This window comes from Lonchura striata, chromosome 7, assembly GCF_046129695.1.
Source record: "Lonchura striata isolate bLonStr1 chromosome 7, bLonStr1.mat, whole genome shotgun sequence".
Classification (NCBI taxonomy): domain Eukaryota; kingdom Metazoa; phylum Chordata; class Aves; order Passeriformes; family Estrildidae; genus Lonchura; species Lonchura striata.
The window spans coordinates 4,233,410-4,258,374 of record NC_134609.1 but is presented as its reverse complement, the minus strand read 5'-3'; the positions used below and the strand labels follow the sequence as shown (position 1 = coordinate 4,258,374).

The 24,965-nt window shown below is 42.9% G+C and overlaps 1 protein-coding gene across 1 annotated transcript in view; it reads right to left on the bottom strand.

The window, feature by feature from the left end:
• FAM13C (family with sequence similarity 13 member C) overlaps nucleotides 1-17,354 on the bottom strand; it is a 114,157-nt gene extending 96,803 nt beyond the window's left edge. The window contains exons 1-5 of the mRNA XM_021535095.3: nucleotides 17,310-17,354; nucleotides 15,582-15,756; nucleotides 15,172-15,381; nucleotides 13,254-13,437; nucleotides 8,117-8,252 (exon numbers count right to left, since the gene is read on the bottom strand). Of these exons, the coding sequence (XP_021390770.3) occupies nucleotides 8,117-8,252; nucleotides 13,254-13,437; nucleotides 15,172-15,381; nucleotides 15,582-15,756; nucleotides 17,310-17,339 (735 nt within the window). The 5' untranslated portion in view covers nucleotides 17,340-17,354. The remainder of the gene's footprint in view (nucleotides 1-8,116; nucleotides 8,253-13,253; nucleotides 13,438-15,171; nucleotides 15,382-15,581; nucleotides 15,757-17,309) is intronic.
• Nucleotides 17,355-24,965: the final 7,611 nt, after the last annotated feature.

Genomic DNA, 24,965 nt, shown 5'->3' with positions numbered 1-24,965 from the left:
GGTTTTGGTTTGTTGATTGGTTTGAGTTTTTCCCTAAATCATGATTTAGCAGATCCCTAAGCACACTTCTCAGAAACAGCATATCTGTGAATTTTAAGCATACAAATGAATTAATCTGCTCCTGGTTTTGCTATAATGAAGCAAACTGACTTGATAAAGAATGACAATTACATGGATCTGGATTTGCTGTAGACCTTGGAAACAGACTTCATAAGGAATGACATTTTCATAGATCTGACTTTAGATTTCATCTACTTATGCTCTCTCTGGTCAGAAGGTGCAATGACTGTTACCATGTGAATACAGGGAATAAGAAACACTGGGAAAGCAGTCAACAGTGTTTGTGGCTGCTAATATTTAACTCATGCTCTGGACAGATCCCAAAAGAGATTACTGAGGAGAGAAAGGCTCAGCTCACTGGTTATCTAGAATTCAGCAATTTGCAGGTCTGTAAACAGCAGTTTCCACAAGTTCTTTAGGCATTTAACATAAACCATGCTTAGCGGTTGCAAAGGTTAATTAAACAGGAACAGCTCCTTACCATTCTGCAGCCCATTTAATACTGATTTAAACAAAGTTTATCTTTGTCTTTTCCCACTCTTCATCCCAACCAGCATTTTGGTTAAGCTTGGAAGGCATCATGGAATATAAATGAGCAGCAAAATAGCCAGGAATTAGACTGAACATTCACAACATCAAAGCAAGAGTTGGAAGAGAAGAAAAGCAGCAGATCAGATATTTAACCAAGGAAATATTTTGTTCATCCATAATTTATTGCAATTAAGTGGTAGATTACTTCCTATACTTTCCTAGAGAAAATATGCAGAATGCAAACATAATTTTATAGCTAGTATATGGTTTTGAGTTACAGTGTGTTCCCTGTATCCAAATCCAGCTCACTCTCTATTATTGCTGCTTGGGCCTCTTGTATTGACCAAGGAGAAGGTTATGAAGGTCAAATCTATCTATGGACTTCCCAAAGAGTCTGGAAATAAAATTAGAAATCAGGGAACTAAAAAATACCAAAAGAGTAAAGTAAAAAGTTCTAAATCACAATTTCTTCACTTGAACTCCACTACAACTCTATGGAAACACTAAAGATATTGTATAAACCACTAATAGACCAAAATGTTTCTTTTTGGTTTATTTTCTTTAAAGTAATATTTTCCCTTCAATGTAGTCCTATTCATCCTAATGTCTTTGGTGAAGGGTAAAAGAACACACAAAAATACTAAAGTTACAGACTTTAAGGCCTGTAAAGGACATGCTATGGCATCTTCTGTCCTCCTCTACTTAGACCTCTACTTGCACAGCTCTCCCACTGCCCTGCCTGCAGGGTTTGCACATGGCCAAGAAAGAGCAGTTCTGAGCTGTAGCAGATGTGGCTCCCTGCTCTGCCCAGCTTCCCACCCCAAAGCAGAGCTCCTGTGGCTGCTCTCACACCAGCAGCTCCCAGGCAAAGTTCCAGCTGCCTACTGGAAACAACAGTGGATCAGACCAGCACCCCCTCAAGTATTTCCTTGTCCTAGCAGCTTCCAGAAAACTCAGTCCTGAGCAGCATTCTTCACAAAACCCTCTCCAGGCACAGCTGCCTACCCCAGCACTTGGCAGAGCAGCTTAAGGCCCTCACTATGATTCCTTCACCAGGCAGAATCCTTGTGAGCACAGCTGCAGTCCCCTGGGAATAGGGCAACATCTAGTTAAAGCAGATGGTCAGTGAAAATTCAAAGGTCAGGATTAAAGTTGCGGGCAGAACCTCAGCTTCAAGCATCCATTTAAATTACCAGTCATAGAAGCCAACCGTTGCATGCAAAGCCTACTGCAGTAATATTTCCTTAAATCAAAAATGCCCTTGGAATGCTTTTTTCACTTACTCCTCCCCAGTTTCTTTCCACCATTTTATTTTAAAAAATATGTATCAGTACATCAAAGAAACTTGAACATAACTTTTCTAACCACAGGCCCCAGGGAACAGGTGCAGCATGCAACTTCACCACACATTTCCTTTCATTTCTCATCATTTTAGGCTCAATTGCACCTGCATTTTTACTACAGGCATATTTCATCCCTTTCCTTCTCAGAATAAAAAGGTACGCAGCATTTGATAGTTCTGGAAGCCATCTAGCAAAAGTGCTGACTCACGTACATGCATTTCCATTTTTACTTGAAGCAAATAAATTAAACACTGCAGATTCCGCTCTACAGAAGAAAACCAAATAAACTGGGCGAGAGGGAAACTTCATTAGGTTCTAAGATGCTAATGGCCTTTCAAGGTTCAGCCGAGCCTTTCTGCATGCAAGGCGATAAGTGCGAGCCCCATTCTTCTCTCGATTGGTGTTAAGTGCTTAAGGATGTTTGCCTACTTGCCAGAGTAGGCGAAATAAACTAATTAAAGAGGAACAAAGCAGTCTAGGAACTGTCGGGTGTGGGAGAGGCAGCGTGAGAGGAAACCGTGCATTCAGAATATGCCTATTAAATTCAGTGTTGCATAGCTCTGTAACTAACTACAGTTAAGTGATCTACAATTAACTACTGTTCCAAAAAAAAGTTGGATTTTCTTATTTTCCCTATTTTTTTGAGAGTATATTTTTTCAGGTTTTTATTTTGCTCTGCATTTCTTGCCTGATTTTCTGAAAACATTGCTCACTTCCGACCCTAACCTTGCATGAAATGAAAAGCCACTGAGAGTTTAAAATAATCTCTTTCACCTCCCCGACTGTTACAGCCAAAGATAAGTCAAAATGCTGAAATATTTGATGCTTATATATCATAAGCCTTTCGTTTTTCTATCAAAGACTTAACTTCTGGTGTTTTTTGTGAGAAGTCTTTAACATCGGCAAACAAATCAAGTTGCCAGTGTTCACCAAAGAAAAGGAACATAAAAGTGGTAAGAGATTTTATTGACAGTCCTGCTCAGGTAAGGAAGGTGACACAAGCATAAAATAAAAAAGGGTTGCATTTCATAGTTTAGAAGTGAATCCATACCCTTCCTTCAAGCCTCTCTGATATCAATTAATTATCTGAGGAAGGAACAGGCTGATGCTCTGATACCCTACAAAAATAGAAATGTAATACCTAATTTTAAGACAGGTTCTCAGAACACATTAAAGGGTTATGTCCAAAGGAAAGAACAGCTCTGGAGTGAGAGAGAACAATGCTGACACCTCGTGGAAGAAAACGCTGCTGGCTCCTTCCTCTGCTGCTAATTTGAGATGCCTGAAAATCTTACACTTAGGTCAGGTGTTGTGGAAAATGTTTTAAGCACAGAGGAAGACCACACACATCCTCTGAAACCAGAGATTTGTGTTATTCTAGTGGGCATACCAGCAGATTCATTATAATCCTTTTCTGTAGTGTAGCTGATATTTGTGAGCAAAACAACTGGCTGCTGCTGCCATGAGCACATCAGGTATTGCTCCTCTTCACCAACTGCAGATAAACATCCTTAATCTGTAATCTATACAAGTTCTGCAAGTCTGACTATGGGGAGAGCTTTTGATGTGCTCCATTCTCAGGCAAACTGAAAATGGGCATTCACAGAACAAGACCCCATTGCATTGGTTTCTATGCCCATACTGCCTCCAAAACCCTTTTCCAAGCCACTAAAGGCCTGTGTCAGTTACCAGTTTTAGAAAGACCTTCCCTTCTCATCCTTATGGAACAACAGCCAGTGATGAGTGTGAGCAGTTTGTGGCACTGCCTGAGCTCTGTTCTTGTACCACTGACTGCAGTAAAGCCTCAGCATTTCAGCTTGAGCAGCTCTCCTCTGTGTTACAGTAGTGTCCTCATTTGTCACACAGCATACACCCCCTCTTGCCAGGCTTCTCTCCTAGTGCAGCCTTACCCAGACCAAAAAAAAAAAATAAAATTCACAGAAACAAACAAACAAATGCCCCCCCCCCAAAAAAAAACAAAAACAAACAAAAAAACCGCAACACTTCTGTGTACTGGGAAGGGAAAAACAGAGAAAAGTAAACAGCAGCACCACCCACCACCCACCTGGGGGTTGAAGTGTGACAGCAATGTCCCAGAGGAGTTATCCAGCAAGTCAAGGGAAACCTCCAGCAATGCTGGAGCAAACATTAAATCAGTGACATTTCCTCCAGACCCTGCAGCTCTCCACAAGGGAGAGCAGGCACACTTGTCCTTTCCAAGTTACAGATCTCCAGTACAAAGGCCAGGCTGCACAGACCACAGGCACAGCACAGAAAAGCTTGATTCCTTCCAGCCACAGGCAGCAAGGCTCTGGCACTGAGCTCCTAGAAGGAGTAATGAGTACTCCAGCCACATCCTTTGAGTTGTTTCAAGTCAAACTTCCCCAGCCTACAGCAGTTTTCATCAAATCCTTATGCCTACAGTCAGTAACATATTTTGCTGTGCTTTTCCACAAGAGAAGAAATACATCTTTACAATTTATTGGCCACAATGTCTGTTGGGGTATAGGGCCTGCCTACTCTGATCTCTATGAATGGCATTTTTCATCCAGTCTTCTGGTTTGGACAGTACTCAAATAGAAAATTAATGTAACGTTTAACAAGTCCATATTTTAGGAAATTTACAAAGATTAGGGAAAAGAGTTTTTCTGTGGAATAGGAATCTATAATGTAACAGCAATCCCTACCGATACACTGACAGATCTGGTACTTCACATGGCACATGCAGGGTTTGCTATGTTCACACCTAAAACCAACTAAAACATACCACTGCTAAGGAAAAAACTTAAATGAAAGAAAGTAATTAACACATCTACAAATAGGAAATGGAACTATGTTCTCCTATCCAGGAAAAACTACTTTGACAAGACAATTTAGTCTAACCTGGAAACTTCAGATAGTGAGATAATGTCTGGTTGGTTGGTTGTTGGTTTGTCCTGAAAGGTTGCAGCTAATTCAACAAGAATTGTCATGAGATTACCAAAATAAAGCATCAGTTAAATTATTGCTGTCCTCCACATTGAGGATCTTCCATTTGAGAGACCACAATTTGATTTTATAACAACTTCACATGCAAGCAAGGCACCACATATTTTTTTCACAGAACTGAGTTAATGCTGAAACATCCATATCCTCTTTGAAAAACGCTGAGCCCACAAGATTAACAAGGCTCTCCAGACCACAGAAGCCCTCCCAGTAAAGCCATAAATTGAGCAGATAAAGTATCCATTAAATATTTAGTTGCACTCTTCTGACCAGCTCCAAACCATGCTACAGTTTCAGGTTTTCATTCAGAGTTGTCTGTGGTCAACCTGCAGGTCCAGGATGCTGTCCAGCTCCACTTCCCCACCACCCTGGATCCCTGCAATCCCTTCAAAATAGGGGTCTAAGATTGCACAGAGCAGCCTTGCTGATATAGTGAAGTATGCATAAAAGGGCAAGGCAAGAGAAGAGAAGAAGAAATGAGACTCCTCTGCTCAGGGTGTAGGCATTTCTCCTAACCAAACCCATGCTCTAATGGGGATATAAGCAGTGGCTTGTAGGCACCCATAAAGGCATGCTCCTGTTTGTTTGCAAGACAAAGGTAGTGTGCCTAAATCAGGAAGAATTTATCGATGACTTCTGAACAAAGAGGTACAGAAACACATTCTTGGAGTAGATTTTAAAAAAATCCATATTCAACTTTTATCTGGAATGTAAGGTGCAGAAATTACAAAGTGCTATCAGTGCTACACTATAGAAGTTAAGACAATCTTGCACATCTCCAACACAGCTATTGATATTCCTTGGGTTAAACACAGTTATTAGAAAGGCCTCAGGTCAAAACAGACACCATGGTGGCCTAACCCCTTTTTAAAGAATTATTTAATCCAAACATGAAAACCAGTTTAGTACCAGTTCAGCTTTTGGATTAGGACAAAAGTTTATAGGACAGCTTTAAATGCTAGTGAACGCTCAAGAGCAGGGGAGTGGAGGGGGATAAAATCAAAAATTTTTTAAAAATTATCTAAAAAATACCCACACACAGACACAAAACCCCAGCCTGGTAAGATTTTGCAGCATTCTGACTATTTTAAGCAGGGAAAAATATATGTACAACATACAGGAAAAAATGACAGGTTAAAATACATGATGGCTAGGATATAATTTTAAACCACTATCTTTATATGTAATTGGTTGCTGTGAATAACCTACTGCCCAGCCTAGGGTAATAGCTCTTGGAACTTTGATTATTCTGAGCAGAGTTCTTAGTGTCTCAATCTGCCCATTTCAGCCCACAGACTGAGGGATGAGTCTTGTCAGCTCTATGGCAGGCCTGCCAGATTGGCATGGCTTTATTTTGACAGAGCTCAGGTTAACTTGAAAACGTTGAAATGAAAAAAAAAAAAAAAAAAAAAAAAAAAAAAAAAAAAAAAAAGACAACCCAACCACAAAATCAGAGGAATTAAGTAGTCCTAATGCAAGTTTTTGTGTAAAAGCCAATAAAAATTAGTTTCCAGGACACAGCAAGGAATCGAGCCAGGTTTGCCATTTGACTTTTTGCTTGTTTTACTGGAAGAAAAACATGGACTTTTAATATGTTTAGTTTGTAAACCTAACTTCGATGTTTCTAGTTTAGAGGACCTTGAGCAATTGTTATATTATGAAAGATGAAGGGTACCTATCCAATGTGCTGGGTTTCCTGCCAAAAATTACAAAAACAAGACCAGCCACAGAATACTGAATTCCCTTCTCACCCCCAGATGGGATTTCTTTCATAAGCTTACCTCAGAGCAGGAGAGTGCCCCATGGCTATGCCTTGTCTGAGGCTTTATTAAAGAACTTGAAAGCAGCTTTTCAGCAGAATTCTTTCCCACATCACCACAATTCCAGACAGACTGTGACATTTTCCAGAATTACAGGGAATGAAGCTGGTTCTAAAACAAAAGCACTGCAAGTGAAAGCCTGGTTTCCTGGCTTCTCTAATACCTTTCCAAATTTTTTTAGATGCTGTGCTTCCTCTAGCTTTGCAAACTGAAGCAGATGTCTTGGGACAGCTAATATTTTGATTTTGTGTGCTCATTTGAGTACTAGTTTCAGAAACTCCCAGAGGTGGTAGTGACATGGGACTTCTTCAGAGAAAAAGGGGAGCTGGGAACATGGGCTCTACACTGTCCTAGTGTGAAACAATCCTAGTGTTACATTTGGGGCCGTGTCTTGTGGTGTTGAAGCATTATTTTAGAGACATCCTTTTATCAGTATAGTCTGTTCTTTATACCTGTGTCTGTACAGGTTTTCTTTTCCAATAAAGCTTCCAAGGAGCATTCAGTTCCAGTACTCTCTTTGGGATATGTAATACATTCTAAATACTGACTTTGATTTTGTATTAAAAGTCTGCTATCTTTCCTTAACAGGGATACTTGGAGAAAGAAGACAGAAAATTAAGGAGTCACAAACACCATCACCCACATTTACATGCAACTCTTCCACAGCCCCATCACTTGGCCTGCACACTGCTGCTAGCCTCACTCTGAACCTCAAGGATCACAAAACTGCACTGTGAAGCATTGAACTGCAGGGTTTGCTACACTTCCTTCATGTCCTTTTCCAAAAAATCGATTTCAAGTTAAGCAGTAATGATACACCACATCACAAAGGGAAAACAAGATTTATACTGACCCTCTCTCTAAACCAGGATTTGTCTATCATGTTTCTTCCACCACAAGGTTTTCAACAAACAGGCAGAAAAGGAATCAAAGTGCTAACAATGTTTTAGGAAAGAAAATGCCCAAGGAGAGCCTGGAACATACACAGTGAGTGCTAAAAAATAAGAGAGGGGTTTAAAATCCTCTGATTTTGTTTTCCTGCATCACCAATGTACAGACAAACACAGACACAAAATGAAATGTGCTTCACTCAAGGAAAAATCCAGTGGCTTTGATCTAACAAAGCTCAGCATTAATATATTTAAAGTAGAACAGCTTGGGATTTTCTTCTGGACCTTTTGCTTTTGCACGTGCATTTTTTTTCCAAATTATAATTTTAACACTCATTTTTCCTCTCCAGCTTACATATATCATGAATATTTACATTGCTGGCTACAAGCTACAGTCATTAATTATGCTATGTGCAAGCTAATGTATTTCCAGTTCTGGGTTTCAACATAATGAAGCACTTTTGATTTCTTGCTGTAACTTTCTTACCTGAAGGCCATCTGCCTGTCTCTGTGAGAAACAAGGGTCCAGGTCACCAAAAAGCATCTCCTGGTGTTGGAGCAAATACAGCAGGAGGCCATTGTAAAGCTTTTGTTCTTCACAAGCCAAGGGACTGACAGGAATCCTAAAGGACAAGGAGATGGATTAATCTTAGGAGCTCTCAGATCAGAGGCTGGCCATGGGTGACACAGGGAGCCCTCCCAGCAGCCAAGGGAATTCAGCCAAGCAGCAATTGCTGCCACAGTGACCACTGGGGCTTGGGGGGCTCACAACAGTGGGACTTTCACAGGGACAGAGCCCCAGCTTTGCTGCAAGGTTCACAACACAGCAAATCTTTGTGGCAGCACAGCAAAGGAGTTAAAACCTAACAGGAGCTTAGACATGAGGCTTGCAAAATCAAGGGTGAAAAGAATAGGCAAAAAAAGCACCCTAACAGTCTGCCATTGCTCACTGGCATAGGGATGGGATGGAAAGAGTGGGTTTACTCTGCCTTCATTTATGAAGGTGAACTTTGATCACTAAGGCATCTGGTCTTATTACCAGAACTGTCTAGATATAGGTACACAGGTTACTACAGATAACAAACTGCTTTAGTGTATTAATTTATAAATCCACAGACATCAGACATATTAGGAAGTGGAAATTCCATATGTTCCCATTAACCATGCTGAGTTTGGGTTGGATTTTTTTTTCTTTCTTCCTTGCTCTCCCCATGCTTTTGGGTTTTTTTAATGAATAATAGTTGAATTTTTACTATCCCTGTCAAGCCAGAATAATTTAATTAAAAGGGTTCTTTATATAGGATTTTAATCTCAATCCCTGAAGGACTTGTGTATTCCCCCCTGTCAACTATTTGGAAGCTTGGAGACTATTTACATAAATACTGTGCCCTAAATGGAGCTTCTCCAGCCACGCTGCACCAACTCAGTTACCACCAGCACAACATTAATATTTCAATAAGAAATTCATAAACTCTGGAGACTAAAGTGGAGCATGAATACACCAGTCTTCTGTTTGCCAAATGAGTACATTCATTATTCATTTGCAATTTTAAAGTACAAATATACACATTGGGCCCAGTCCAATTGCTTTCATTCGTGTTCCTGTTTTGTAAACTTACAGTTGTTTCTGTAAGGGCTTAAGTTTGGGCTCCTTTTGAAAGCAGAAGGTTTAAGCAGAGTTATAGCCAGGTACAACATAGAGGGATTTACAGGATGAACCACTGTGTCATCAGTTCCTTATTTAGGATTAATGAACATTTCTCTTTCTTGCATTCCCATTTTTCTGGGAAGGACTCAGTTTCTCCACAATAAACAAGGCTGCCTGTAAAACCTGGTTGACTGAGCAATAGTCTTTGCTACATACAACAATCCTAAGAGATTATTCATCACTTACCAAATATCAACACCCTCAGCTCACAGGCCAGACAAGCAATATTTTTAGTCCTTTGTCTTCTTTTTCAGCTTCTTTCATTAGCTTAGACATCTGTTCCTGAATCCACCTCTACCAGCTGTTAACTCCTTACCAGAAGGAGCACTGCACAAGCTATTCAGGAAGATAAATGGTTCTCAGACAACTCATTGAGTCCTCCTTTCCCTTATTAGCAGCCTGTGTTTGAGTGCCCGGTTCTCATTTCATCCTGAAACAGATCTAAACTATAGACTGGGATGAGACAGCTGACTCCAAATATCAGTGTCTCATCAGCAGATATTCATGGGTGGCAACAGGTGTGCATTCCAAATATAGAGAATACACTTTTAGTTTTCTCTTCAGCCACCTTCCTCAATGAGTTTCAATTAATTTTGTGAAATAATCTCTTCCTGCCTATTCATATACTTCTGCCACTACCAGAAACTGCATTACTGGGGTGACAGCAAAAGGAAGCCAGGTTCCTACACTGCTGAATCCAGGCACATGATCCTAGAAAGAGCAGAGCTACTGAGGTGTATTCTTCACTTCCCTATAAAAGCCCCATAATCAGTTTTAGTACAAATCACAGGAGAACACTCACTGCAAATAAGAGACGAGTAAACCTTGGCCATCAGGAATTATCTACTGTTTTCTTGAGTGAGTCTAAAACATTCAAAGCTGCTTTGACACAAAGTGCAGGCTAAAAAGTCCACACAGTCCCTGCCTTGGCTTTGCCCAGGAGATCTGCCAAGGTTCCTTGCCGCCACAGGCTTGCTGCAAATTTACAGAAACAACGAATCAAAGTGAGTGGAAGCAAACAGCTAGCTGGCTGCAGTCCTTGTGCACTCATGCAAGAATTGCTTACTGAGACCAGAACTAAAAATCTCTTTACCAAGATGAAGCATAACAAAGTATCCATGGAAATTTAAGTAATGTCAGTTGGATCTCTGATAAAAGCATTCTCCTAAGTATTTACAGATACCAGGAGAACAAAACCAGTTTTTCATTATCATCTTACTAGACTTTCAGTGTAATAACTCTGCTGAACCTTTTAATTTTTGTATTACAATAACCATAGCTACAAACCATGAAGTATGTGCAGTTTAGGCTTATAATGTACAAAGTTTAATATTTTACTTTTTTGGTCCCAAGGTCCAACAGGGTTCCATGTTCTAACTACAGAATATTCCTATTCAGTCACTTCAGTGAAACTATAAACATGACAGGTCTCCACAAATAAAAGTGCCAAAATATTGAGATAGGTGATCATCATAGACAGAATTTACACTTGAATATAAATATGTAAGAAATTTAAAGTAAAAAGGCTCATAAACAACTTTGTTTAGTGTCCGAGAATGAAGAAGTTATTTCACAAAAATGCAGATTGCCAGAACACAGGAAGAATAAGTTTTAACACTTGCAATGAATTCATGCCATATGAGGAGCTGCCATTACCTCCAGAAGGTTAATTCCAGCAATTGCATGGAGCACACATTTCTGCAGATTAGATCTAGAAGCATTTTTTTCTATAACCTTCGCATTTACACTGAACAACTATAGCAAGTAGTACCCAACACGTCCCAATTTCCTACGCTCTGGCTGCCAAATGTTTCATAATCTGCCAGATAATTGCACTAATTCTTGCTCTGAAAGACATAAAGAATATTTATGACTTTTTCCCCTGTGTCAGCAGATATGATTTGCCACAGCTGACTACCTTGAATTTTGCTGCTGTGCAGGACAATACCAATGATTTATTCTGAATCATTGAAGGCCTCAGGCCACTCAGCAGGAAGTGGTATAGAGCAATCTCACTGACAGAGCCAGTTTCAAGGCTCTCCTCTCCGCCCAACTACCAAAAGGCGATTTTTCATAACCCTAGGAGGTAACTCAACGAGCACCAGTCAATTGTTTTACAAAAAATATCCTGAGCTCCAGATTTACTGGGCTGTCTCCCAGAGCTGGTGAGATCAGAATGACTGTAAAGAGGTGAAGATAACATTTATAGAGCAGACATACTTCTATTTATGGTAGCTGTTGTCTTGACAGGTCACTGGCAGGGAAACCCTGTGCTGATTGCTTTCAAGGCTTCTCAGACAGGTCATTGCCACAAGTGCTCAGTTTAGCACTGAATGTACTTTAAAACCAGGCAAAGGCACATGTTCAGAAGTAGCTGGGCCACATCCCAGAAGGGTGGGTGGGATATTTAGAAACTGAAGCAGCTCATCAATCAATAAGGGAGCACACTGGAGTGATATGTGTGGGTACAGGAATCAGTGGGCACACATTGGGATAATTTGGAAATGGAGATAAAGGAACAAAGTCTTCTTGCATGCATGTACATGCACAGAAACCCCAGGTGAGAGCAAATATCACCTGATGGCAGAAAAGTGACTGTCAGTGAAGTGCTTTTTGAGTTAATGTGGGGGCCAAGGGATAGATACTTGGTGAAGGTCTTTTAGCATCAGCCAATGCTCATAAGTATCACCACACAACTAATCCAAACACAGATAAATCTTATCTGCCTCCACTAGTTTACTAACTTTATTATTCAGATATTAAGGATCTTGGGGTCTGTTTGCAAAACTGCTTTGTTGCATTGCTGAATATCCTCCATGGCAAGGTTTTTTTTTTTTTCCCAGAGGACAGAGTGGCATAGTTCCAACCACACCACATCTTGCTAGATTCACTTTCCTTAGTGTGCTTTGGTTAAAGATATAAACTTGTATCATGTCCAAAGGTCACATTCTGCTAGACATGGTGATAAACCCATGGAGCAGGAAAACAGAGAACACATATAGAGACCTATGAAACAGCAGCAAGGTTTAAAAGTCCAGTTCCACAAAACAAAGCCTGACATTGATGCTGGGCACCAATTTTGCTTTAAAAATTAACTTGGCTTGCCATAAAACACCCAGCTGGATAACAAGGCTTTTTTACTGCACAGAAGATATTAACTGCTAATAGATATATTTCGTAAAGTGTCATTGGCTTATAGTTCATATTAATCTGACATAGCTGTGATCCACTAAAACAAAGATTTACAAGTTGTAACAGGCATAAAATATTTAACATCCTCTAGTGTCAACAATGAAAAGGAAAATCCTCCATTATCTGATCACACTAGGCTGTTCCTTCTTATCACCTTGATTTGCATGGCATGTTGTCCCTCCCCTCCTTTTTAGCTTCCAGTTTTGTGTCCACTCACCATCACCCCACACATGACTTTTCCAGCCCCAGCCAAGCACTCACTACTTGCAAGCTTAGCTGGCTCTGCTTGGATGCCAACTTGAACTTTAGTGTCAAGGGCAGAATGAGTTGCTTCTCTTTCTTGATAACAAGGATTCATTTCCGATAGTTGCAAGGTCAAAGTGAGGGTGAGCTTTTCAGAATCAAATCCAACAACTAAGCAGCCCCCACAGCCAGCACTTCTCTTGGCTCAGAAAAGAGAAGTAGTTGTCATTAAATAGCCCTCTATCCCTGATGTCTCTTCATATAGTTTCTTACTTGAGGCTTGCCCTGTCTAGTCAATGCCCACCAGAATAAAAGTGATCAGCCAGCTCAGATCCTGCCACATCTGCCCATGATACACCATATAAACAATGAACTCACAAAATCCCCCACTCTCTATTGGACACAGAGTTACGACAGAAAGCCTCCCTGTGAGGTGTGACCTTGTTGTGCTGCTTGAGGCAGCTGAACAGAGAGGACTCACTTGAACAGAGCAGGTCCAAACACAATGGCCAGGTTTTCCAGAGTCATGAAATTCACTGCACTGTAGGTTGCTACCTTAAACAGGAAAGCAGACAGGAACTGAAGAAGGTTTTGATGGGTTTTGGGCAGGCAGCTGAGCAACTGTCTCAGGTTCTCTATGCATTTCGTTGTGTTGATTTTGTGCTCTGGGGGAAAAAATAACCAAATGCAAACTTATAGCTATTCCTCATACCAACATAATTTTATCCCAGACATTACATATAAGTAAGAAGGAAAGTTTTAACATATATTAGAACAAAGTGAAGGATAAATACGTCCCAAACAAGGATTTTGTACACTAAATTTTGTCATGTTTTTAATTTATAAATATTTGAGAACCAAGGATTTTCAGATATTAAGTTTTACACTCACTGTTTATGACATTTTTCCTCTTAAGGCAGAATCATCCAGCACTTGCTGCTTTCCTAATGAAATTGCAGGCAGGAGTCATGTACCTGAATCCTCAAAGCTGCCTTGAAAGACAGTACAAGGTTGTCAGCCTTGACTCTCCCAAGAGATTTTATACATGCTGTATGATTCTCATTAAGAGAAATGAGAAATTGTAGCCTTTCAGCCCCACATCATCTTCATTTCCTGACTAATTGGTAGCTCTCAGACTCAAAACATCTTTGCTCTATAAATATGCAACTGCAGTTATACAAGAGATGCTTAAAATTCTAAATTGGGGATACTTAACATTTTCTTGGTTCTCATTCTTCAAAGAAGGGTAACAAGGCAGAAAATGGGTTCACAAACAGCTCCATTTTGATCAGCAGTTCCGTATCAGTAGGATAAATTCTCCTGGTTACTAGAATTGAGATGACAGTACTGCTCAATAATTGGCAGCTGATGCTCAAATTTGCCATAGATCACCAGGACACATCTGCGTAGCTTTGACATTGCTTATAAGCAAATCATGCCCTTGAGGGTAATTTTAGCCCTAAAAAACACATTCTGCGCAGGCCAAGGCCCACTGCTCAACTGACTAATGAGTAAAATGGAAAAGGGGACAAAGAGGAAAAAATAACTTTAAAGAATAACAGCAAGACTGTCCAGGGTAAAAAGAACAAGGCACTTGCAAAAGCCCCATAGGTCGTTCTGCACAGAGTTTCACAGTTCATGAAACTGCTTCCTTTCTCTTCCTTTGCAAACTCCTACACGAGCGCTTCCAACAAAAGCAGCCTGCAAAGTAACCCACAAAACCCACTTATTTGTATGCAAACACCTGAATTAGCTGCCAGTCAGAATCACCGGGCAGACTGAGCACAGAGCTCAGTGGGGAGCAGGCAGTGGGCTGCTGGGGTGCTCTGGGCTTTGCATGCTGCTCCACACACTGCTGTCCAAGATTATAAGAGAACTGGTAAAATAAATGCTAACTAAAAATACAGTTCTAAATAAGAAGAGTGATGTGCAGAAAAACCTCCTTTAACAGGGCAGGTTAAATAAAAAGAGGCTTCAGCTCAGAAAAGAGAGAAGTGAGGCAGTGGCTATATAAAGACACAAGCAGTATTATGGTGGTGATTACATTAAAACTAAAAATATTATCTCAGTAACTAGTATGGTATACAATTTAAAGAAGAAAGCATGCAGAAGAGGAGCTTTCTCAAAGAATACAGGATTGGATTGCAGGATTCATTGACACAGGAAAAAAGGGAATCCAAAAGACTTAATGAATTTTAAAAAGACTTGTAGACAAGTTCATAGATGCTTAGTTCCTCCAAAGCAATTAAACATCATTCAGTTTTTAAAATATGAAGATGCAATTAAGTCAAACACCCTTTATAAGGAAACACAAAACCTTGTTTATAGAAAGTGTGATGAACACATTATCTGTCACTGTCAGGGAAAGGAAAGAAGCTTGGAAGGTGCCCATTGTGTACCTTGGAAAGTTTTGAGCAAGCCAGAACAAATATTGTCTGGAAAAACAGCCACTGGTAGTTCTTTCAGAAAGAGTTTCAGGAGACTGGCCACAGAATCGACATCTCCATCATTAATAAGGTCGACTTTTTCCCCTTGATTGTACTTCTGCCTCAATTCCTTGATTTTATTTGCTGAGCCACCAATCCGAAATATACCAACACGCTCCAGACCTGTGTAAGAAATGCAGAACAGTAAGCAGTGGTTGTTTACTTTACCACATCTTTGTGATGAAAACTAGAGTTCAAAAAGAAAGAGCTTCTTTAAGAAAGCACAATTTAAAATAAGGATTTTTCAGCATTTACAGCTGAAAAGTAAAGCTTAAACAAAAAATATCGGTTCCAGAAGCCAAGCAGGAAAAATGTGAACTTACCAAATATCTCCAGGTACTCCACCATCTGTGTCACAAGAGAAGGAACCCCACACTGCTTTGCATCCTCTACAAGGGTTTCCAGAGGAACACCAAATGTGTTTCTTTCACTGCTGAACTGTAGATCTGGTGAAACTTTATTTGTTGTGTGCCTAACTTGTATAGAAGAGAATGATTGCTGGGGAATAAAAACAGGGAAGTGGTAAACAGTGACAAGCTTTTATTATTTTAACCACCAGAGATCTACAGCTTTGGTAAAAGTATTGTCTTTTTTGTAGCATCTTAGTACAGGTTTTATTTCTATTGTATATTCTTAAAATACTAATATTCTTCTGTAGAGCTGAGATGAGACCTGTGATGGGATAAACTCCAGTAAAGCCCCCTCACCCCTACAGTCAGGGAAAAGGGGCCTTGTGTTGAGGCAGATGGGCTGTTCAAGGCAGAGATGGATCACTACCCCTCAAAACAGCCCCAAAAGTCAGAAATAAGCTGACCCTGTGCTGGTGCACAACCTTCCAACTCCATTAAATTTGTGAATTCCTGTGTGAGGATAAAAAAAATTGCAAGATTATGAAGGAACCAGAAGTGGAATTTCAGTGGCAGCCATGGCCTCAGAAGAGGTTCCTTCCTGCTCGCCCAGTTATTCCAAACTTCTTACCCCAACAACTGATGCAAAAGCACAGGAAATCACAAACAACTTGCACTTTTCATTCCTGATGAAGGAAGCTGCTTTTCCATCCTACAGAGCATGGGCTGGGAAGTTTGTGGGCTCTGGTGGGGGGTCCTGTCCCTGAGGGAGGCTGGGGGGCTCCGTGAGGATGGGGCCACCCCAGGTGGGCACAGCAGCTCTGCAGCCCCTCAGGGCTACCTGGGCAGTGTTTAAAAATATATTTATAAATACATGTTTAGATAAATTTTTAAAATAAATATAATAACTATATACATAATAATAATATCCCTCAGGAATATTTTTAAAATATTCCTGAGGGAATTCCTGAGAGAATTCTGCCCGGTGCTCTGAAAGGAGTCCTGGCTGCCCTGCCCTCTTTCCCACCCCCGCTAAGCCCCTTGCTTGCCTTACAGGCAGGTGCCATTACCCACAGTAATTTCTGTATTTTGTCCTCATGTCTCGGGCAATGAGAGCAGAAGTCCAAACCAGGAACACCTGGATTTACCATTTCTGCACCAGGACTATTTAAACAGTATCTAAAGGGGATTTTTAATTTTTTTTTTTTTTTTTGGTAGCATTATCTCAAACCAGCCTCCTCTTAAATATTTTTATTACTATGATTTCAGAAGGAAAAGGGAAAGATTTTCCTATGGGTTTGAAGCTGAACTGCTGTAGTAAAGCTGTTTTTCACACATGCCTGCAGTAAAGCCATGAGCTGGAGCTCCAGGCCAGCCCTGCTGCCATGGCAAAAGCATACACAGCACTCAAAACATCCCAGGCAATTTTGATCTTTCAGTACATAGAAAAGCTTAGACTGTGATGATAGTGTTACAACATGAATAATTATCTTAAAAGAACAAATATCAGCATGTACCAAACATATTTTACAGCATTTTTGTTTATAAGCAAGGAGGTGTTACAAAAAGCCTCTAAAGTATCTGTGCACCATTACTATAAATCCCTCCCTTTTCCCTTCTCAAGATGCAGCAGACCCTCAGCCTTCTCAGAAAGGAGGAAGGGTGTGAGAAAGGAGTGGAGAAGGCAGATTTTGGTTCACTTACACAAATGGAAAGGGAGGCGCCCGCTCCCATGTTAGACTGCAGCAGAGTGCCAGTATTTCAGCTGTGCTGCTCCACGACACCATCACCTTCCTTCCCCTCCACAAAGCTGTGCAGCCTGGCCAGAGCTAACTGCAGCCATCAGGCTGATCCTCTGCAATTAACTTATCGTAGCATAATTGCTAGGCATCACCTTAATCAGTGGTTTCCCTCCAGAGTCGGTGGAAGGTAGAAATTAACTCCTAGTGAAAGAGGATTTCTTGCAGCCAGCACTTCCCTGTGGAGGCACCTTGCACAAGCTGAGGGCTGAGTTGCCACCAGGAGATGTTTCCATGGCACCTACCTCACACAAAGCCACACTGATCCTGGGCCTGATATTTGCTCTTGAGTGGGTTTTTGCAGTGCAGGTTTGCAGATATGCCTGCTGTCCCTCCTGCCTACTGCAGCAGCAAGGAAAATACTATGAGGTGGCCCTCAGTGTACACATTATAGATACTTATTTATATAACACATACAAAATCATTTTGGCCAACACATGGGCAAGGACCCATTCAGTTTTTAAAATATGAAGATGCAATTAAGCCAAACACCCTTTATAATCATTTCAGATACAAAACCTGTCCTGGGAAATAAGTAATGAAGAAGTAATGTTGCAGTAAAATCTAACTGGGGGAGGTCTTTAACGCAAACTTAGTAGGTACATGTGAAACAAAAACAAAACACACAAGGCAAGAAAAGGTAGAGGTGCTGAGCCAGACCCACTTCATGAAGCACTAGAAAAAGAGGAGTTACTCCAACACCACACTGGTACAGCACAGATAACAGAGATAGTTCCCTTCTCCTTAGCAGAAGGAATACCACTTAAAAACTAGTGGAGAATTTTAGCTCACTTACCTCTACACAAGAACCCACTATAAAGTCTGAAAAATGCTGTAGTTTAGGGCTTTCTCCCTCTACCTGGGGAGCTAGCCCCAGAAAAATCCACATCCTCGTCCTCCTCCCCACCCTACAACCTCAGCCTCACCTATCTCTGCAGACAAACTCCACCTGTGGCCATTTAGCCTGTTAAAAATGCTGTGTCCATCACCACAGCTGTGGCCATTTAAGCCTGTTAAAAATGCTGTGCCCATCACCACAGCTGTGGCCATTTAAGCCTGTTAAAAATGCTGTGCCCATCACCACAGGTGTAGTGCTTTAGCCTGTTAAAATGCTGTGCCCATCACCCCAGCCGTGCCTGTTCAGCCTGGCCTCATCTCTCCGGCCAAGCTCCCCATGTGCCCCCACCACAGCTGTGGCCGCTCAGCCTGTTCAAGCTGCTGGGCCCACAGGAGGTCCTGGGGCTGATGGTGCTGTAACCCGGACACTGCTAAATATAAGCGATAAAAGAAAGAAAAAAGCATGAGTGCCCTCTCACAGCAGCGTGGTGTTTTGTGCTCATGGCTGGGACGGCACGGGGGGCATTTTGGTGTGACAGCCCATCCCTGCTGCATTCACCTCCTGCAGGCACCATGAGCAGTGCTTGCCCAGCCGCGCTGCCCTCACAGCCTTTGTCGCTGACCTGCAGGGCAGCTGGAGCACCAGCAGCTCCCGCACCTTCGCTGGGTCCCTTCGGGCCAGGCTGAAGCACCAGGCGCTCAGAGCCACCTCAGCCAGCCATGCCTGTGGGCCTGCAGCCATCTGCACTCCGCAGAGAAACACATCACAAAAAGGCCCGTGCAAAACCTACAAAACCGAAACAAAATCTTCAACTCTACCTCTCTGATCCCTGCTCCATAGCATGTTTTGATTTTCCATCTTACTGGATGCCACAGGAGTCATCCTGCTGACATGTCACTCGCCCCTGCTTCAGCTCAAGGTGTAAACTGTAGGCAAGCACCTTTCAAAGCAACAAATTCTCCACCTGAGCAACAAACACAAACTTTATCTGTTGACTCATGGCAGGGCAAACAAGGCAGCAGCCACTGCAATCAACCTCTTGATCCCGACTGCTCCTGTGACTTCAATTACTGAAGAATCCGTATTCAAGTGCTGCGGGCGAGCTCCGGGGGCTCAGGGAGATGCGGCCTGGCGTTCCCTGAAGCAGCGGCAGCCAGAGGGCACACGAGGCTCTCTGGAAAGCCGATCCCGCACACCCCGCTGGGACACACGGCTGACCGATCCCGCACACCCCGCTGGGACACACGAGGCTCTCCGGAGAGCCGATCCCGCACACCCCGCTGGGACACAAGGCTCACCAGAGAGCCGATCCCGCACACCCCGCTGGGGCACACGGCTCGCCGGAGAGCCGATCCCGCACACCCCGCTGGGGCACACGAGGCTCTCTGGAGAGCCGATCCCGCACACCCCGCTGGGGCACACGAGGCTCGCCGGAGAGCCGATCCCGCACACCCCGCTGCGGGCACGGCAGGGAGCCCAGCCCTCGCAGGGCTTCCCTGTCGAGCCGAACAGCACCGGGCCGAGGGATGGATGATTTCTTCTCCCATCGCAGTTGTACCAAGGGCAGGCGGCCGCAGGGAGCGCAAATTAAACACATCACCGCTCATGCTGCGCTGCTGAAATCCCAACCCTTCCTTCACAACCTCTGGGTCAAAGTCAGCCCCTGCAGGACTTCAGAGGTATGGAAAGGATGTGTGGTGCTGTGAGAGCCACCCTGACTTCAAGGGCCACGTCTCAATTAAAGGCAAAGCTTTTGGTCTCCCAGCAGCCTGCTGCCCAGGGGAAGGCTTGTGAGGAAAGGCAGTGCCCAGCCTGGCTGTGCGTGGGGCTGGACGAGCCCCAGGGGCTGCCTTTGTGCTCTCTCCGCTGGGACCACTTCTCCAGCTGCTGGATGGGTTGCTTGTGAGGGTTGCCGATGTTTCAAAAAAGATAGAGAAAGGATAAACATGAAAGGAAAACAGGAAAGTTTAGTTTTGCGCCTTAGAAAAGCAGGTTTTTACAGCAGCATTAGGAACAGCAGGATCCCTGTGAGAGAGGGCAGAGGTAAATCCACTGTCGGCAGCATTAAAAAACAACAGCAGCAAGAAAAATAATTAACTGAGGCTTCATGGTTCATTGAAGTTTTCCTTCAAAGCTGCAAGCAGCCTGCTCTGCTAACTTGGTGATCTGTGTCTGAGCTTCAGGAGTCTCCAAGCATCCAGCCAAGGAAGAAAGAAAGCCCTTGCTGGTGGCAGGAGCCGAGCAGGGAGTGCCTGCCCTGCAGGGAGGCTGCCCTGGGATGTGATGTGGACGGTCCTGCCGTGTCCCACACCCAGCTGGAGAGGCTCTGGTGACTCTGGTTTAGCAGCAAACACTGGGGCAAGCAGCTCTGCTGATGCCAGCTGCAGGATTTGAGAGGGCACTCTCATGCCATGATACATCAGTTGCACCACCTCAGCCTTGGGAGCCCTTGGGAGCTAAGCCCATAAATGCATCCCTGAATTATCACGAAGAACAGTCAGGGCTGATACACAGGGCTGAGACTCCTCAGACAAACCTGTATTACTGGCTTTCAAAGCAGGTTTTCATCTCACACACAGCATTTGTATATTTTATCCCAGTTCATCATGAGCCACTCTAAACAGTAAACTTAGTGAATTCTGAAATTTTACAAGATTTATGGTTTATGGACCTGATAGATAAACTATAGGGTTTCTTAAGCACAAGGAAAAAAATAGAAATAAGAGCTACAACCAAGACAGAAGTAGACATGGAAAAATGCATCTCATAATCTCATATCAGGTAATTATTGGCAATAAATGAGGCATCTCTCTCTCTTGATTACTACAGTATGAATATAAGTTTTCCTACATTTTAGCTGGTAAAAGTCATAGCAGAGACGTAAGGCCTGGTTGCCACACATCCTTCATCACAACAATCTGATTGCCAACTGTGCCTACTCGCCAAGTTAAATTATCAACAAGGAAGAGTTGGTGTCCTGACAAGAAAGCAGCTCTCCCCTGCTGCTACTTGCACTGCTTTTCATTGTGCTCATGGGAAGAGCACACAGGCCACAACACCTCCTGCCAGGGAAGCCCCTGTCAGCCCAGCAGTGTCCCCTGGCTTAATTTCTGCTCACAGCTGCTCAGGTGGTCCCTCTGGAAGTGGATGCTCCAGGACAGAGATGGGCGTGCCTGCAGAGCCAGGGCCAGCCAGGCACTCGGGAGCTGCCCCCTCCCCCCAGCCAGGCACACACGAGTCCAGAGCTGCGCCGGGACAGATATGACCAGAGTCATGGCCACATCCTTTGGCCATTTTCCCTGGGAAAGACAACTCACCAGTCCAGGTTCCTGATGTCAGTTTGTAGGGCTCCCTTGGGTCTATCAGGGCAGCACAAGTTTGAGGAGGGTACAACTTCGGTCTGGGGTCCATCCTTCGATATCAGGATTCTTTGCAGTCAGGTCCCAGCCCAGGGCCAGGGGCCCCTGGGCACATCCTTTGGCCATTTTCCCTGGGAAAGAAAACTCACCAGTCCAGGTTCCTGATGTCATTTTGTAGGGCTCCCTTGGGTCTATCAGGGCAGCACAAGTTTGAGGTGGGGACAACTTCGGTGTGGGGTCCAAATTTCGATATAAGGATTCTTTGCAGTCAGGTCCCAGCCCAGGACCAGAGGCCCCTGGGCACATCCTTTGGCCATTTTCCCTGGGAAAGAAAACTCACCAGTCCAGGTTGCTGATGTCATTTTGTAGGTGTCCTGGTTTGTAAGATAATTTTGTATTCTATTTGCCATCTGTTGGAGGTTGGGCAGGTTTGTTATCTCTTCCAAAGACAATAGTTTGCCCCGTAGAGATAATGGTTTGTTAATGCGCCATTGACTGACTCAGTGCAGCGCTGGTAACTGTAACACCATCCCATTGTGAGATGCTCCACCCAGAGGGGGAAGCCAAGCACTCCTTTTTTTATAAGGGGGTACCTTTTTGGGGACAGAGCAGCTCTCTCTTTGCGGGATTCCCAGAGAAGTGCTCACTCTCTCTTTGCGGGATTGCCAGAGAAGCAGCTCTCTTCGGCGGCACTCGCAGAGAAGCGGCCGGAGCGCGCTGAGGCGGCGGCGGAAGAGCTCAGAGGTGGCCCCGGCACAGAGGAAGACCGACCCGACTGCCACCAGATCTTCAGAGAAAAACTATACCCTTAAAAAGATCACCACTTCAGCTGCACTTCAGCCACTGCAAGAGGAGCAGCTGTCATTTCAACTGGACTTCTACCAACACCCCGACTCCTCAGAGTGTCAGGTTGTGGACTTTATCACTAGTTCTGTTTGTACTGATTGCATTTGACTTTTTAAATTGTTATTTAGTTTCTCCTAGTAAAGAATTGTTACTCCCATTCCCATATCTTTGCCTGGGAGCCTTTTAATTTAAAAATCCTGATAATTAGGAGGGAGGGGGTTTACCTTCTCCATTGCACAGGAGGCTTTTGCCCTCCTTCACAGACTCCTGTCTTGTCAAACCAAGACAGTAGGGCTCCCTTGGGTCTATCGGCAAGGCTCCTTCCACCGGAGACACAGCACCCTGCAGGCTTGGAGCTGCTTCTCTCTATCTGAGCCCATCTCTGGCAAGAGATGTGTTGGTGTCCTGAGGTGCTGAGCCTGTTTCCAGGCAGCTGAATTACAGGCATGTGGAGAACTGCCCAATGAAACAGTGGGAGGCAAATGCCCAGACTGTTTGCTGGCCCTTTTTACCATTTCTTTTTTTTTTTTTTTTTGGTCTTCCCAGCCCATTAAGCCTTCTAGCATCACCTTTCTTTTAAAGGCTTTTGAAAAGCCTGCAGAAAGCTGCACAATTCCTTGGCAGTTTTGTGGAACTGAAAGTGACTGGCAGGCAACAGATCAATTATTGCCAATATTCCTCTCTTGGAGTGAAATGTCATGAAGATTGTTTTGGAGCCTGCCTCTCTCTGCTTCCTGTTTTGAATTTTATTTTCTTCCTCTAATCTCCACCTGGCACTTAAACCTCTTCATTTTCTTGATGCTGTTCCAGGGAAAACAAGTCAGCATTCAAAATGCCGTATTGCTTCATTATCTAAAGGCACTATCGTGCTGTTGTTGCTAAAGAGCAGAACACCAGCAAAACAGCTACAAGCTGAAAACTATTGTAATGAAGCAAGTAGAGCTCTTTTTCAGGCCCTACAAATTATTTGAATTCTGTATTTCTATTATATTTCAGTCTATATAATGAAATTGGCTGATTCCAAGTTTATTTCTCCAAAAAATAGAAAGATGAAAAACACAAAGGAACACAAAATTTTTGCAATCGTGGTTTGCTCCCTGTCTGCTCATTTTCAAAGGGAGTTTGAAATGTTGGATTAGTTTCAGCAAAAGTTGCAAGTACCAGGCCAGTTTCTGCATCCCAAATCATCCTCCCAGAAAGACAGACCTCCCATGAGGCTCCATCCACAAACTGCTGCTGGTTTCTGACAGCTTCCCACAGCTGAAGGAAAACTCAGCTTCAGCTCCAGACAGCTCTTGGGGTATTAATCTCTTGCTGAAGCAATTATCTCTGGTACCATATGCTACCATTTTTCATAAATAATACAGTTTTGACACAAAATTGCCTCTTTGAAGAGCTGTAAAGAAGTAAGGCAGGATTAGTTCTTGCCTCCTCTCCAGCTCTAGCTTGCACAGCACCTGAGGTGGGGATAAAAAAAAAGAAAATAAAAAGGAGGAGTACACCAAGTAGAGGCTTCAGCATCCTCTTGCACCATGGATGCTGCCCTAGCCCACTTAAAAGTCAGGCAGAGGCAGTTTTTCTTTTGTATTTCTCCAATGGCATAGAACCACTCCTTACTGGTTCATTTCAAGAGTTGCTCCTATTATGTTCAATAAGCTCTGCTTTATGCACTCTTGTGATACTACTTCTTGAACAAAATTAGAGAAAACTCAAAAAAATACTCTCAAAATGCAGACCTTCCCCCCAGAGGAACTGAGATGGCAGCAGTATCTCCATCAATCTCTCCAGTTTCAGATATGATAAAACCCTATTTGAAGTTATTCAGTCTATCATATGAGAATTCAGGTCTCCGTTTCTAAAGCAACAAGGTAATGGTCTGCTCAGTGGGAATTTCTTCTTCCCATCTCTCTCTCTCTCAGGAATCTTTTTGGTAGCTAAAATTCATACACCCAGAAGAGTGACTTCTTAATCGTTTCATATCATGGATACACCAGGGAGGAACCAGATTGTCAAACCTAGTCTCACAAATATATTTTTTGTTCCCTACTTCTTCAAGCACCTCCACATGACTCTGTTTAACTTGAAGCAAATATTATTTAATTAAGCATTTTTCTGATCTTTTGCATAACCTCATACAAAGTATTTATTGTAATTCACAGAATCTGAGAAAGACATGCCAGATGATTTCAGTTCTCCTAATTAGGGAAGATGGTCCCTAAGTAATGCATAGCAGGGACACAGCCACTCCAACCCAGGGACATTTTAATTAAAAAGCAAAGTAATTTGATACCAATAGGAGACAGCATGACCTAATCCAATCTGATATGCATGTCACATATCAAAATTTAAAGTTATAACCACAAAAACCCACACAGTTTAGATACAATCTGTAAATACAGAGATGGTCAGAGCACTGACCAAACTACAGTTTACACCTGGTACACAGTTTACAAAACAGGGTGTGGGTATTCATCTTGTTACTCAGCTGCATCTAGTCTTTGCTGTTAATCATGAAAAT